General features: G+C 42.7%; 1 protein-coding gene across 2 annotated transcripts in view; it reads right to left on the reverse strand.

The window, feature by feature from the left end:
* The window catches only part of SCAI (suppressor of cancer cell invasion), a 160138-nt gene extending 149431 nt beyond the window's left edge, over window positions 1-10707 (reverse strand). For both annotated transcript variants that reach the window (XR_009552093.1, XM_007539984.3), the window contains exons 1-2: window positions 10527-10707; window positions 9807-9851 (exon numbers count right to left, since the gene is read on the reverse strand). Coding sequence is in view for 1 of the 2 variants with exons in the window: in XM_007539984.3 (XP_007540046.1) it covers window positions 9807-9851; window positions 10527-10579 (98 nt within the window). In the remaining variant the exon portion in view is untranslated. The remainder of the gene's footprint in view (window positions 1-9806; window positions 9852-10526) is intronic.
* Between the last annotated feature and the right edge of the window lie 6179 nt (window positions 10708-16886).

Here is a 16886-nt window from a genome sequence, read left to right on the forward strand (position 1 = left end):
TCAGCAGTGCTCCAGTTAAATAAAATTAAAAAAAAAAAAAAGGTTCCTAGCATCAGTACAAAAAGTTTCCCAGATATTAGTTGCTATGAAAGGCAGTATATTTTTCTCAAAAAAAAATTAAGAAATACCATATGATCAGCTTTTCCACTCTGCATTATTGGTCAGATATTATCTGAAGGACTCCAGGTATTATCTAAAGAACATGAAAACCCTAATACAGTGGCCCGGGAGGTGGCACAGTGGATAAAGCATTGGACTCTCAAGTATGAGGTCCTGAGTTTGATTCCTGGCAGCACATGTACCAGAGTGATATCCAGTTCTTTCTTCCTCTCTCTCTCTCTCTCTCTCTCTCTCTCGCCCCTCTTATCTTTCTCATTAATAAATAAATAAAATTTTTTAAAAACCCTAATACAAAAAAAAGTATAGAGTGCTAAAGAAATATCTCACTGGGTAGGGTCCTGGCACACACAGAGTGCTACAAAGGCACTGAGGATAGTTCTGGTACTGTGGTGGCTCTTTTTCTTTCTGTGTGTCTGTCTGTTTCTCTGTCTTAATGAAAAAGTTGCTAAAAGCAATGAAATTGCAAACATGAGGCCTTGGAAACACACATACACACATGCACACACATACACACAAACATAGGTGTACATATATGTTGTGCATTCCTATTTTCATTGCAGCACTATTTACAATCAAGATATATAATGCATATGAATATGAATGATTGGATAAAGAATACACATGCCACCAATGGGAATAATGGTTTTCTTGAGGGAAAGAAAAAAAAGCAGCCAGGTAAATCATTAAAACACCAATGGCTGTTTTATTCTCACAGTACTCTCTAATCCCCATGAAACTAAGACGTGTCTCAGGAGAAATTTGTGTTTGTTTTCTGAAAACGTGAACTCCAGGAGGAGATTATGCTAGAGGAAGGGTAGAAAGGTATTACCTTTCAGGAGAGGGAGGTAGAAACAACAAGAACAAAGGGAGTGATCTACCTGGAGACCCCAAAAAGGTGGGATGTACAACTCCACGATGAGCAGTGCTCAACATGAATGACAAGTCCTTAGACATGAGTGTGCGCTAGAGCTCAGAAAGCTCCAGCAGCAAACCCCACACCTAGCAAAAGTTCTGGGGCCTGAAGTTGGCCACAAAACAGCAACATGGAGGAAATCCTGTACTACACTAAAACAAGTACCTGTTACTCTATATACTTAGAACTCAACTTTTTAGTAAAATTAAGAATTCAGTGGTCCAGGAGGTGGCGCAGTTCGATCCCCGGCAGCACATGTGCCAGAGTGATGTCTGGTGTTGTTAAAATTCAGAGGCTCTAGCTGGCCAGGCTAGCTTCACGGGCGGGTAACAGAGACAACCAGAGACATACGGCTGGGCAGGGAAGCTGTATTTCTTTATTCAGGAACAACGATTCATAAACTAAGACAAACTAATCACCAAACAGAACTCTGCTGTCTCTTTGCGGCGGCGCAAGCACTCTCTCTATAACTCTCGCACTCTGCAACTCTGGAACTCTCGGGGTTCCCAGGGGCGGGGCCAAGAGGCCCGCGAAACTAACTGGACTGATCCAATTTTCTTGGCGGGGGAGGGCTAGAACAAACCAATGTAAAGCATACAACAGTCTGGTTCTTTCTCTCTCCTCCTATATTTCTCATTAATAAATAAATAAAATCTTTAAAAAAAAAAAGAATTCAGATTACGGGAAGCTCAATAACAAAAAGAAAATTATTGGGAGTCGGGCTGTAGCACAGCGGGTTAAGCGCAGGTGGCGCAAAGCACAAGGACCGGCATAAGGATCCCGGTTCGAACCCCGGCTCCCCACCTGCAGGGGAGTCACTTCACAGGCGGTGAAGCAGGTCTGCAGGTGTCTATCTTTCTCTCCCCCTCTCTGTCTTCCCCTCCTCTCTCCATTTCTTTCTGTCCTATCCAACAACGACGACAACAACAATAACTACAACAATAAAACAACAAGGGCAACAAAAGGGAATAAATAAATAAAATAAATATTTAAAAAAATTATTTCCTCAATAAATAAATATCACAGGGGAAAAATACAGAAAACTAGCAATCCAAAATGAAAAAAATAATATTGTAATCTAATCTTCAGCTTGCAAGTTATAAACCTTATCTACATTCTGATTTGAACAGATTTTTGTGCCTTTTTAAAATACTTATTTCACGGGGCAGAAGCATAGCATTGCCTGGACACCACTTGAGCTAATCAAAGTGTTTAGAATAAAATATTCCCATGAAAAAGCAGAGGTTGGACTGGTGAAATAGCTCACTTGAATAGTGTGCTGCTCTGCCATGTGCATGACCCAGGTTCAAGCCCAGACCCCACTACACTGAACGAAGCTTCTGTGCTGTGGTCTCGATTGGTGTCTGTCTGTCTTTTTCTTTATTAATGAATAGAGACAGAGAGAAACTAAGAATGGAGAAGGAGATAGGGAAAGAGACAGAGAGACTCCTGCAGCCCTGCTTCACCACTCAAGCCCTGCAGGTGAAAACCAGGGGCTTGAACCTAGGTCCTTGTGCATTGTAATGTGTGTGCTTAAGCAGGTATGTCACCACCTGGCATTGTTTGCTCTATGTTAACTCCAGGCACTATTCTCTGTACTCCTCTCTCCCTCTAAAATAAATTTTAAAAACTGGCCCAGGAAAACCACTCAGTAATGGTACTGCACATGTGCTAGACCTTGGCACTGAACTCAAAAACTTTTTTTAAATATATTTAAAATTTATTCCCACCACCAAAGGTCTGTGTCCCTACACCCAATCCCCTATAGTGAAGCTGAAAATCTACCCTCATTTTTTTAATGATAAAAATAAACAGCTTGGATCTCTCCATTATTACCAGTCATCTCTATAGATCCCTTTGTGGGCCCCCATTACCCTCAACTTGGATCAACAACAGTAGAGAATGTTTCATCCTCTGAAGGGAGGATGGACAACATACTCTATGCTACACCTGAGGAAGATGGGTCGATACTGGGGCAGCTTGGAACGTTCCTACTCATGACCACAGAATGTGAGCTCAGATCTATAGGGATACAAAGGTCACATAGGCTCACATGAGCTGAATATGGGCCCCAGATCACATAAAATCAATGAGGCTTACAATCAACAATATTTATACACCTTTCCCATATTTGGGAGTTCCCTGATCCAGCTTTCTGGTCCTTTTTCCAGCCATGACATCATCTCCCCAGACAATAACTTGGATCCACCTGCATATCAGATTTCAGGCTCAGGGAAAAAAAAAATTAGTATAGCCATAGGCCCTTTGGAATATAACTAAAATAGGTCTACTAGGTATCTACAAAACAAGACCCCCCAACTCTTCATCTGCACTATTCCAGCTTTTAGGTTCATGATTAGTCAACAATTTGTTTGGCTTTATATGTTAACTGTCTTTCCAGCCACCAGGTTCCAGATGCTAAGATGATGCCAACCAGACTTCCCTGGACAGACAACCCCACCAATGTGTCCTGGAGCTCTGATTCCCCAGAACCTTGCCCCACTAGGGAAAGAGAGAAGCAGGCTGGGAATATGGATCGACCTGTAAATGCCCACGTTCAGCGGGGAAACAATTACAGAAGCCAGACCTTCCACCTTCTGCATCCCACAATGACCTTGGGTCCATACTCCCAGAGGGTTAAAGAATAGGAAAGCTATCAGGAGATGGGTTGGGATATGGAGTTCTGATGGTGGGAATTTGCCGGGCTAGCTTTGCGGTCGGGAGAGAGGATCCAGGGACTTGTGGCTGAGCGGGAACACAATGCAATGCCTTTATTGATCAGAGACAATGCCTTTATATCTTAGAAACCGGAAGTGGCAGGTCAGAAAAGGAAATGGCTAGGAGAGGGGGTGGAGAAAAGAAAAGAGTGCGAAGGTAGAAAGCTTCCATAGCAGCTGTTGCTAAGGTTCTAACCAATGGGATAAACCAATACCATGCAGGCAGGGCAGGTCTCAGGCAAAACAATGATTATGTAAATAGACTATAGTATCAGCGATGGAGCAGGGTGTAATGCCCAACAGGAATTGTGTGGAGTTGTACCCCTCTTATCCTATGGTTTTGTCAGTGTTTCCTTTTTATAAATAAAATATATAAATAAACAGCTTGAAGGCCGGTGGTGGCGCATCTGGTTGAGCACATGTTATAATGTGCAAGGACCCAGGTTCAACCCCCAGTTCTCATCTACGGGGGAAAGCTTCACAAGTGGCAAAGCAGGTCTGCAGGTACTTCTGTCTCCCTCCTATCTCCCCCTTCCCTCTTGATTTCTGGCTGTCTCTATCCAATAAATAAATAAAGACAATAAATAAATAAATAATTTTTAAAATATATAAGAGGGCTGGGTGTTGAAGCAGGTCTGCAGGTGTCTCTCCCCCTCTCTGTCTTCTCCTCCTCCTCTCTCCATTTCTCTCTGTCCTATCCAACAACAACAGCAATGGCAACAATAACATTAACAACAAGGGTAACAACCATGGCAACAAAATGGGAAAAATGGCCTCCAGGAACAGGGGATTCGTAGTATAGGCACTGAAAGCCCCAGCAATAACCCTGGAGGCAAATATATATATATAATTTTAAAAAGTGAAAAAAAAAAAAAAGGATGGGAAGTATAATGGTTATGCAAAGAGACTTTCATGCCTGAGGCTCTCAAGTCCTAGGTTCAATCCCCCACACCACCATAAGCCAGAGCTGAGCAGTGCTCTGGTTAAAAAAAAAAAGTTAAAGAAAAAAAAGCTTTACCAAAATTCGTTGTCTCTGTAGAGATGTTGCTGAGATAAACACTACTTCAATGCAACTCTAAATAGAGGGTGTTTCAGTGGAGATTAAAAATATCCCCCGAGTTTTCCATATAACTACCTCTAGAAACTCAGCTTTAAAAAAAAAAAAATATATATATATATATATATATGTATATGTATATGTATATGTATATGTATATGTATATGTATATGTATATGTATATGTATATGAGTCAGGCAGTAGCACAGTGGGTTAAGTGCACATGGAGCAAAGTGCAAGGACCCGCATAAGGATACCAGTTAGAACCCCCGGCTCCCCACCAGCAAGAACCAGCATAAAGATCCCAGTTTGAGCCCACAGCTCCCCACCTGCAGGGGAGTCACTTCACAGGCGGTGAACAGGTCTGCAGGTATCTGTCTTTCTCTCCCCCTGTCTTCCCTTCCTCTCTCCATTTCTCTCTGTCCTAACATTGATGACACCAATAACAACAATAATAACTGCAACAACAATGAAAAACAACAAGGGCCACAAAAAAATTATAAAAAAAGGAAAAGAACAGGTTCAGGGGTTAAATGCTTTGTATCAGAGTAAAATCTAAGATGTGTAAGAGCTGGGATGCAAGTCCTAGCCCTGGATTTTTCTTCATATATACATATATATATATATATATATATATATATATATATTCCCTTTTGTTGCCCTTGTTTTATTATTATAGTTATTATTGTTGTTATTGATGTCGTCATTGTTGGGTAGGACAGAGAGAAATGGAGAGAGGAGGGGAAGACAGAGATCTGGGGGAGAGAGACAGACACCTGCAGACCTGCTTCACCGCCTGTGAAGCGACTCCTCTAAAGGTGGGGAGCCGGAGCTCGAACCCAGAACCTTCCGCCAGCCCTTGCGCTTTGAGCCACGTGCACTTAACCCACTGTGCTAACGCCCAACTCCCCTGATTTTTCTTTTTCTTCATTTCCCCCCTTTGGTTGCCCTTGTTGTTTATTGTTGTTGTTGTTGTTATTGTTGTTAGATAGGACAGAGAGAAATCAAGAGAGGACAGGAAGACGGGGGGGGGGGGGGGGGGAAGATGGACACCTGCAGACCTGCTTCACTGCTTGTGAAGTTGACCCCCCTGCAGATGGGAAGCTGGGGGTTCAAACTGGGATCCTCACACCGACCCTTGTGATTTGTGCCACCAATGCATTGAAAGAAGCTACAACACTGTGGTATGGGGTGTCTCTCCCTCTCTCTTAACAAAAAAAAAAAAAAAGGGAGGCTGCGTAATGGTGCACCTGGTTAAGCCTAGACATTACCCATGTTCCAACCCCTGCTCCCCACCTGAAGGAGGGATGCTTTAAAAGCAGTGAAGGTCTGTAGGTATCTCTGTCTCTTTCCCTCTCTATCTCTCCTCTCGATTTCTCTCTGTCCTATGAAGTAAAAGAAAAGAAGAGGGGGAAAAATAGTCACTAGGAGCAGTTGGTTTCATTTTTCAGGCACTGAGACCCAGTGATAACCCTTGTGGCAATTAAAAAAAAAAAAAAGTGTGTGTGTGTGTGTGTGTGTGCCTTTATCTTGAACATCAAGTGTTTGGTTTTATAGAAAACCAGAAATTGAGCTTTGATTTTGTTGTTGTTGTTATGCTCTATGCAAGTCACCTTTAGTAACTCTACTACGTGCACTTAATCCAGTGTGCCACTTCCTGGCTCCCTAGCAACTGTAATAGTTTTTTGTGTTTTTTTTTTAATTTGCTTTTTTCCCCCTTTTGTTGCCCTTGTTTTATTGTTGTTATAGTTATTTTTATTGTTGTTGTTATTGATGTCATCATTTTTGGATAGGACAGAGAGAAATGAAGAGAGATGGGGAAGACACAGAGGGGGAAAGAGAGAAAGACAGACACCTGCAAACCTGCTTCACTGCCTGTGAAGCGACTCCCATGAAGTTGGGGAGCCGAGGACTCAATCAGGATCCTTAAGTCGGTCCTTGTGCTTTGCGCCACGTGCGCTTAACCCACTGTGCTACTGCCCGACCACCTGTAATAGTTTTTTTTTTTTTTTACTATTTTTTAAAGTCTTTTTATTATCTTTATTTATTTATTGGATAGAGACAGCCAGAAATTGAGAGGAGGGGAGACAGACAGGGAGAGAGACAGAGAGATACCTGCAGCACTGCTTCACTACTCGCAAAGCTTTCCCCCTGCAGATGGGGACTGGGGGCTCGAACCCGGGTCCTTGTGTATTGTAATACATGCGCTCAACAAGGTGCGCCACCACCCAGCCCCCAGTTTTTTGTTTTAATATTTATTTTCCCTTTTGTTGCCCTTGGTTTTTTATTGTTATTGTTGTTGTTATTGATGTCGTTGTTAAATAGGACAGAGAGAAATGGAGAGAAGAGGGGAAGACAGAGGGGGGGAGAGAAAGATAGACACCTGCAGACCTGCTTCACCGCCTGTTAAGTGACTTCCCTGCAGGTAGGTAGCCGGGGGCTTGAATCGGGATCCTTACAGCGGTCCTTGTGCTTTGCGCCAATAGTTTTTTAAAAAATATTTATTTCGGGGTTGGGCAGTAAGCGCATTGGATTAAGCGCACATGGCGCGAAGCGCAAGGACCAGCGTGTGGATCCTGGTTCTAGCCGCGGCTCCCCACCTGCAGGGAGGTCGCTTCACAAGTGGTGAAGCAGGTCTGCAGGTGTCTATCTTTGTCTTTCCCTCTCTGTGTTCCCCTCCTCTTTCCATTTCTCTCTGTCCTATCCAACAATAATGACAATAATAATGACAACAATAAGGGTAACAACAAGGGCAACAAAATGGAAAAAATGGCCGCCAGAAGCAGTGGATTTGTAGTATAGGCACCGAACCCCAGCAGGATATATATATATATATATATATATATATATATATATATATATATATATATTTTTTTTTTTTTTTTTTAATGGCAGGGGAGATGGTATAATGGTTATGCAAAGAGACTCTCACGCCTGAGGCTCCAACGTCCCAGGTTCAATCCCCCAACCACCATAAGCCAGAGCTGAGTAGTGCTATGATAAAAAAAAATTTTTAATTATTTAATTATTAATGGAGTAGAAGGAACCAGGGCATCACTACGGCACATGCAATGCTGAGGATGGAACTCACAACCTCATGCTTGCTAGTCCTGTACTTTAGCACCTGAGCTACTCCTATGCTGCCAGTGCAATACCTCGTAGTCTTTATCTAACTTTGTCACTGATGTAGTCTTACTATCCTCTTATTTCTTGTCTTAATATCTTTATTTGTAATCCTATAGGTTGCATGTGGAAAAGGTAGTAAATCAAAGGTTAAGAGCTTGACTTCAGGGACTGGGTGGCGGCCTCCCAACAGAGCACATATTACCATGAGCAAGTCCCCAGTTGCAGGGAGGAGCTTCACAAGGTGTGGAGTAGTGCTGCAGGTGTCTGTCTCTCTGTCTCTCCCTCTCATTCTGTCTTTCACCCTCTATACAAAAAAAATATACATAAATAAATAAGGCTGTTGTTAACAGTGGAGCTGTGCAGGCTTCAAACACCAATAGCCCTCATAAGAAAATAAATTTTTTTAAAATATATTTTTTAATTCTTTTTTTTAACTTTTTAATTTATCTTTTATTGGATAGAGACAAAGAGAAATTGAGGGGAAAGGAAGACAGAGATGGAGAGAGACAGAGAGACACCTGCAGCCCTGCTTCACCACTCGTGAAGCTTTTCCCCTGCAGGTAGGAACCAGGGGCTTGAACCCGGGTCCTTGTGCACTATAGTGTGTGCGCTTAACCAGGGGCACCACTGCCTGGTCCCAATAAATAAATTTTAAGCTCCAAAGTCAGAATATCTGGATTCAAATCCTGGTCCTACCATTTATTCAATATATGGAGGGGGGGACTGGACTATTGTGTGTGTATGCTTTTGGTCCCTCTATGCATCAGTTCCCTCTTCAGCAAAATAAAGATAATGTATATACTTCCTTGGGGTTGTTCAAGGATTGTAAAATAAAATGTAGTGGCCTGGGAGGTGGTGCAGTGAATGGGGCACTGGACTTTCAAGCATGTCTTGAATTCAGTCCTCAGCAGCACACGTATCAGAGTAGATGTCTAGTTCTTTCTCTCCTATCTTTCTCATTAAAAATTAAAATATTTTAAAAGAAAGAAAATACATAAGCAGCTTTTGGACACAGATGTTCAACAGCTTTTAATTTTTTTAAATATTTTTAAATATTTTATTTATTGGATAAAGACAGCTAGAACTTGAGAGAAAAGGGAGATGGTGAGGGAGATAGAGGGCAGGGGTAAACAGGATAATGGTTATACAAAGAGAGCCTCAAGCCTGAGGCTCCTAAGTCCCAGGATCAATCCCCTGAACCACCATAAGCCAGAGCTGAGCAGTGCTCTGGTTAAAAAAAAAAAAAAAAAAAAAAAAGGAGAAACCTGCAGACTTGCTTCACCATTTGTGAAGCCTTCCCCCCTGCAGGTGGATACTAGAGGCTTGAACCTGGGTCCTTTCACATTATAACGTGCACTCAACCAGATGCACCACCAACTGGCCCCCGCTTTTTACTTTTAAAAGATGTATCTTATTGTGTGTGTAAGAGTCCGGAGGCACAAATATGCTGCCATAAACAGTGCCAGGGACACATGCAGGAGTCTCTGACTTGCATGTCCTGCACGCTACCACAGGCACATTTCCTGACCTCAAGAATTCTTTTAAACAGAGCTGGTGGAGAGGTGGAAATTATGACCAAAGCCAAAACAAAATGAAGCAAACAAAAAGAAAAAAGAAAACAACGTAAGGATTTCTCAATTATGCACATCTTTTTCAACAGTGTCTTCGTTTTGTTTTAAAAAGTGTAAAGGTAACGCTTAAAGCACAGCCAAGAAAGGTCTTATATGTAAGTCACATTCACTAAGAAAGGAGCTAAATAATAATAAAAAAAAAAAACTTCATCCACTGACAGTATATAATTATGCAGCATGACATAGGTATAGCACTGCAAGAGGAAAAACACGAAGCAAAATAGGAAGGCATTTTGCCTTACCTGCTTTTCCGTTTCCGAGGTGGTTTCTCCACTGTGCCAGTCAGTCTACAGACCAAATAAGATGGTAACTAAAAGTAACATACAAGACACATCTCCAGGGCCCACTGGGCCAACGGACTCAATGTATCACCCTCTACGACTGTAAACCCATACCTGACCTTACAAACGGCTTGTGCTATTTCCCTTATTTACCAAGACCAAGCAATCGCAATCGGGGACTCACTGTTCCCCTAATGTCCTCTTAGCTCAATTCCTGTTCTGCCTCCTGGTCCCTCACTCCATCCTCAGCGCCGATTTGTCACAGCCGGGCTCCCCAAAACCACCCACCTCCACCTCATTGTCTGCATGTCAGCCCCCCCGCCCGACCCCCCCAAGCCCCATCGACCTCCCCTTCCCGTGCCCACCCCCTCCCGAGCTTGCAGAGCCGCCCAGCCCCGCCCCTCGGGCCCCGTGCCCCCCGCATTCCACTGCCCCTCCCCTCTCAGCGCCCCCAGCCTCTCACCCCTCGGCGCCCCTGCCTTCACACACCCCTCTCGCCCGGCCTCGAGGCTGCGATCGCTGCCCAGTCCCACAGTTCCTGGGTGCCCCCGCCCTCCCCCAGTCTGAACCCCCCGCCCCTCCAGTCTCGCACCCCAATGCTTCCCGGCCCCCAAGCAGCTGCCCCTGGGCCCGCTCCCGCCCCATCTCCAGCCTCGACCTCCACCCAACTCCCCCGCCCACCTGGGTGCCAGGCGACTCCGCGGCTGCTGGGACTGCCGGGCTCCCCTGACCATCCGGCTCCTGCTCCGCCGCGGGAGCTGCTCCGGCGGCCGCAGGGCTCGCTCGGGAAGCAGGGGCGGCGGGGGCTGGAGTAGGAGGAGAGGCGGGAGGAGGGCCTCGCGCCTCTGCCAGGCTTGCCCAAGGGCCCGCCTCCCCCGCGTCTCTTCCCGCCTCCCATTGGCCAGAGCCGTAGTGCAGCCGACAGCATGGACGTTGATTGGGCGCCCAGACCGTCACATCCCGCCACCCAGAGTTTGGTTGAGACTGCAGGTGGCGGCGGAGGTGCCTCAGTGACTGCAAGCAAGGCCAGGGAGTCCTAAGCGCCACCGTGCGCTGGAAAGAAGAAACCGCATCTCCGTCGCCAGACACCTGCTGGCCCATTCTCCTGAATGTGTCCAGCGTCCAGACACACTTGCTGGCGCTTCCAACACTGGACCACACCAGGAACAAAAGCCAGACTCTACAGTCTTCCAAACTCCATGAGCAGGTGAGACGGAGGGAGGCCTCCAAAATGAGCTTCACTTTGAAATGCATTCGTGGTCCCCCGTGAGTGCTGAAATAGACTCACAACTCAAACCATAGAGGATCTAGCCAGAAAATTATTTTAACATAACAAAGCGTGGCTTAGATGCTCAATAAACTTCAGTACAGACTTCCGAAAAAGCAAAATAATTTTTAAATTGCCATGAAAAATCAGCACTTTTACTCAAGGAAATTGAAAAAACACAAAGAAGTGGAAAGATATTCCATGTTCATGGATTGGAAGAATTCACATCATCAAAATGAATATACTACCCAGAGCCATCTACAAATTTAATGCTATCCCCATCAAGATCCCAAGCACATTTTTTAGGAGAATAGAACAAATGCTACAAATGTTTATCTGGAACCAGAAAAGACCTAGAATTGCCAAAACAATCTTGAGAAAAAGAACAGAACCAGAGGCATCACACGCCCAGATCTCAAATTGTATTATAGAGCCATTGTCATCAAAACTGCTTGGTACTGGAACATGAATAGACACACTGACCAGTGGAATAGAATTGAGAGCCCAGATGTAAGCCCCCACACCTATGGACATCTAATCTTTGACAAAGGTGCCCAGACTATTAAATGGGGGAAGCAGAGTCTCTTCAACAAATGGTGTTGGAAAAAATTGGGTTTAAACATGCAGAAGAATGAAACTGAACCACTCTATTTCACCAAATACAAAAGTAAATTCCAAGTGAATCAAGGACTTGGAGGTTAGACCACAAACTATCAGATACTTAGAGGAAAATATTAGCAAAACTCTTTTCCACATAAATTTTAAAGACATCTTCAATGAAATGAATCCAATTACAAAGAAGATAAGACAAGCATAAACCTATGGGACTACATCAAATTAAAAAGCTTCTGCATGGGAAAAGGAACCACTACCCAAACCAAGAGACCCCTCACAGAATGGGAGAAGATCTTTACATGCCATACATCAGACAAGAGCCTAATAACCAAAATATATAAAGAGCTTACAAATCTCAACAAGACAACAAATAACCCCATCCAAAAATAAGGAGAGGACATGGACAGAATATTCACCACAGAAGAGATCCAAAAGGCTGAGAAACACATGAAAAAATGCTCCAAGTCTCTGATTGCCACAGAAATGCAAATAAAGACAACAATGAGATACCACTTCACTCCTGTGAGAATGTCATACATCAGAAAAGGTAACAGCAGCAAATGCTGGAGAGGGTGTGGGGTCAAAGGAACCGTTCCTTCTACACTGCTGGTGGGAATGTAACTTGGCCCAACCTCTGTGGAGAACTCTCAGAAGGCTAGAAATGGACCTACCCTATGATCCTGCAATTTCTCTCCTGGGGATATATCCTAAGGAACCCAACACACCCATCCAAAAAGATCTGTGTACATATATGTTCTTGGCAGCACAATTTGTAATAGCCAAAATCTGGAAGCAACCCAGGTGTCCAACAACAGATGAGTGGCTGAGCAAGTTGTGGTCTATATACACAATGGAATACTACTCAGTTATAAAAAATGGTGACTTCACCATTTTCAGTAGATCTTGGATGGACCTTGAAAAATTCATGTTAAGTGAAATAAGTCAGAAACAGAAGGATGAATATGGGATGATCTCACTCTCAGGCAGAAGTTGAAAAACAAGATCAGAAGAGAAAACACAAATAGAACCTGAACTGGAATTGTCATATTGCCCCAAAGTAAAAGACTCTGGGGTGGGTGGGTGGGGAGAATACAGATCCAAGAAGGATGACAGAGGACCTAGTGGGGGTTGTTATATGGAAAATTGGGAAATGTTATGCATGTATAAACTATTGTATTTACTGTTGAATGTAAAACATTAATTTCCCAATAAAGAAATTAAAAAAAAGAAAAATCAGCACTTCAACATTATGTCATAACTAAAAGCTATGTGTTCCATTTTGAAAGGCTTGGTGTTAGTCCTTAAGCATGTGCTAACAGTACTTGAGACCAAAAATGACTTCTCCACCCAGTTATCCATAATAAATTTCACTACATTTTTGTGTTTGCAAAACTATCAGCACATAGTACAATAATAGTTGACTTTCCTCTTCTTCTTAAACAAGGCTGTTCTTGATAGCTCATTAACACAAGATCCTTTCTTTCAATGTATCGTTATTCCATTCCTTGGATAGTTTTTGTGTGGTAGATCTTTAGCATCCACTTGGATCTGGATGAAGGCATAAAACTTAAGCTGCTTGTTCTACATATCGAAAGCAAACTGCAAAAGGATAACCAGGCAACTCAGCAAATTGAAGAAGACATTTGCACATCACACATTTGGTACGTGATAGATAAGGAACCCCTATACAGAATTGATACAGATCTACAACAGAAGTAAAAAATAACCCAATAAAAAGTGGACCAAAGGAATAAACAGTTATCTACAGAGGAGATACACATGGCCCACAGACACATGAAGAAATGCTCCACTTCCTTATCATTAGAGAAATGCAAATTAAAACTACACTGAGATACCATCTCACACCTGAGAGAATGTCCTCCATCAACGAATCAGGAAATGGCAGGTGCTGGAGAGTTTGTGGAGAAAAAGAAACTATGTTACACTGCTGGTATGAGTGCAAACTGGTGCAGCCCCCTTGGGAAACTATATGGACAGTCCTTAAGACAAATAAAAATGGAATTACCTTATGATCCAGCAATACCATTCTTGGGCATTTATCCAAAGGACACTTAAACACGATTTCAAAGGGACATGTGTACCATTATGTTCATAGCTGCATTGTTCACAATAGCTAATGATTGAAAGCTGCCTAAATGCCCATCAGCGTATGACTGGCTAAAGAAGTTATGGGAGTGATCTGGGAGATGGCACAGTAAATAAGGCATTAAACTCTCAAGCATGATGCCCCAAGTTAAATCCCCAGCATCACATGTACCAGAGTGATGTCTGATTCTGTCTCTCTCCTGTCTTTCTCATAAATATTTTAAAAAGGAAGAGAAAAAGGAGTAGTAGTAGTTATGGGATTGTGGTCCCCGGGAGGTGGCACAGTGGATAAAGCGTTGGGACTCTCAAGCATGAAGTCCTGTGTTTGATCCCCCAGCAGCACATGTATCAAGGCGATGTCTGGTTCTTTCTCTCTCCTATCCCTCTCATTAATAAATATTAAAAAAAAAAAAAATTTACTAAATAGATGATATTGTGTCCTTTGGGACAAAAATGTATGAAACTGGAGGTTATACTTAGCAAAATAAGAGATGAAGACAACTACCAAATGGTGCTAAAGAACTGGTACATATGAACTTGAAAAAATAAAAAAGCAAGCAAACTGTTTCTAAGACTGATGAGAACTATAGTAGTTATCTTTGGGAGGTGGGAGGGTGTGGATACAGAACTCTGGTGGTGGGTGTGATGTGGAACTCTACACTGTAGTCGTACAATCTTGTACCCTATTAATCACAAATGAAATTACAAAAAACCTGCTTATAGTATTTTATCAGAATATTTTTGCCACCAGGGTTATTGCTGAGGCTCAGTGCCTGCACAACTCGACCATCCTCAGAGTTTTCTTTTTGATAATGAGAAACAGAAATAGAAGAGCCACCTGGAACACTGCTCCACTGCTCATGAAGCTTGCCCCACCCCTCTTATGGGGTCCAGGGGCTTGAATCTGGGGTCTCAGGCATAGTGGTGTGTGCACTCTAATGGGTGAGCCACCACCCCATCCCTATCAGAATGTCTATATGGTGTGCGTCTACGGCCATACCACCCTGAACACGCCTGATCTCAGAATGTCTATATGAATCAAAAAGTGACAGCCTAGAGTACTATGCACAAAAGTTTTAGGCAAAAAATCTCTTATCTCCAAAAATGAACCTATTAGATTTTTTTGTTTGCTTTGGTAAGGATTCATTATTGTGAGAGGAGAGATAAACAGATCTTCACTCTGACACATGGCAATGTCAGGGATTGAACCTGAGACTTCATACCTGAGAGTTCATTGTTTCATCCACTAAGCCACCTCCTGAGTCGCCTTTTTAAAATTACATTTATTTGGCAGTTACATTGATCTGGTTCAGCAGTACAGCACAGGACTTGCATGCCCAAGAGGTGCTCTGACCTGTCTCTCCTCTTAGGAAATAATCATGGGGGGGGGGGGAGGGGGCTAGTAAGCTAGTATAACAATGGTCATGCAAAACAATTTCATGCCGAAGGCGTGGGCCAGGTTCAGTCCCACCCCCCTCTCCAGCACAATAAACCAAAGCATGCTTTGGTTAGTAATTGGTTTGATGTAACTTTCCTTTATTCAGAGATGACTATGCATATACTTGACATTAAAAATCACATCCATTCTAGAGTAAATAGTGTTTTCTAATAGCTTCGACAAGGAAAGAAATGCTGAATCTGTGTTGGTTCCTCAAATTAGTCCCTTCATAAACATCAAACCGCTAAATCACAAACCATCTCAAATCCTAAGCAAAATACCCAACTTTACTATGGCAAATTCATGGAGGAAAAGAACTGCAGAAATAATTTGCCAAACAACACAGGGAATTGGGTAGGGGAGTCCTGGTGGAGTCATCAACTCACCATTAGGAAAACTAATCTTAAATATCACTCATTTCCTTAAATTTGAATTAAAACCTTCTGCTTTGGCTCTCAAAGTCTTTCATAATTGGCTGAAACCTTTGGTACATTAAACACTGCTATAGCTAAGGGTGGATGAGATAGCATAATGGTTATGCAAACTCTAATGCCAAAGTCTCCAAGGTCCAGGTTCCATCCCCCCCACCACAAGCCAGAACTTAACAGTGCTCGGTTTAAAAAAAAAAAAAGTTCCATAGCTAAAGTCTAGAAATCTTTGCTTCTGTGTTTATTAGCCAGAGCACTGTTCAGCTCTGGTTTATGGCGGTGTGGGGGATTGAACTTGGAATCTTAGAGCCTCAGACATGGGTCTGTTTTGCATAACATTATACTATCACCCCCACTCAGATACTACAAATTTTTTTTTGCTCCTGTTAATGGTCATCTCGACCTTCTACATTTATCTTGTTACTCTGAGTCTTCCCCAACTATTCTACTCCAGACCCAGTGTTTCCTTCTCCAAATTTCTTATGCCTATGTAAATTACACTCTGTAGGCAACTACATATTGCTTTGGAGTACCCTTTACTTTCCTATTATAATTTGGAAAATGCTGAGTGGGAGTTCATAAATGGCAGCTTTAGGCCAGGTAATAAGTGTCCATGTGTGCTATTTCTAATCCTGAAATCAATACCTTATGGTACGTTTATAATAAACAGCTTACAGTTCAAAGAACCCAACTTCCACAGGGCCAGCAACCACAATCAGTGATGCTTATAAAGGCTAGGATGTGTTCTAGTGCGTTCAACTGGGCTTCAAGTTCCAGCTCTTGTGCAACCTTGGGCAAATTACCTAAGCCTGTTTCTTAACCTAAATTAAAAAAAATAAAAAGCATTATACTCACGAACCATATTAAGGACTCCACTAAACATGACATATCTAGCACTTACCTAGATGTGCTCAATATACGCTAACTACTGTTACTACCTGGCAGAGGTGAAGTTTTTACCTAGAGTTTATCCTAAAGCCTACATTCCTTCCATGATTCCATAGTGCTTCCATGCAATTTTTATATTCTATTCCCATTTATACACAAAAGCAGATGCCAAGAATACTGGATGTCCAGGAAGTGAGTGGAATATACTTATGCAAGTATTTGTGTTGACACATGCAAAAAAATCATAACTTTCATGCATTTTGAATTAAGAAAACATTTGAATGATTCAAAACAATAAA

Source organism: Erinaceus europaeus, chromosome 10 (genome assembly GCF_950295315.1).
Source record: "Erinaceus europaeus chromosome 10, mEriEur2.1, whole genome shotgun sequence".
NCBI classification, from domain to species: Eukaryota; Metazoa; Chordata; class Mammalia; order Eulipotyphla; family Erinaceidae; genus Erinaceus; species Erinaceus europaeus.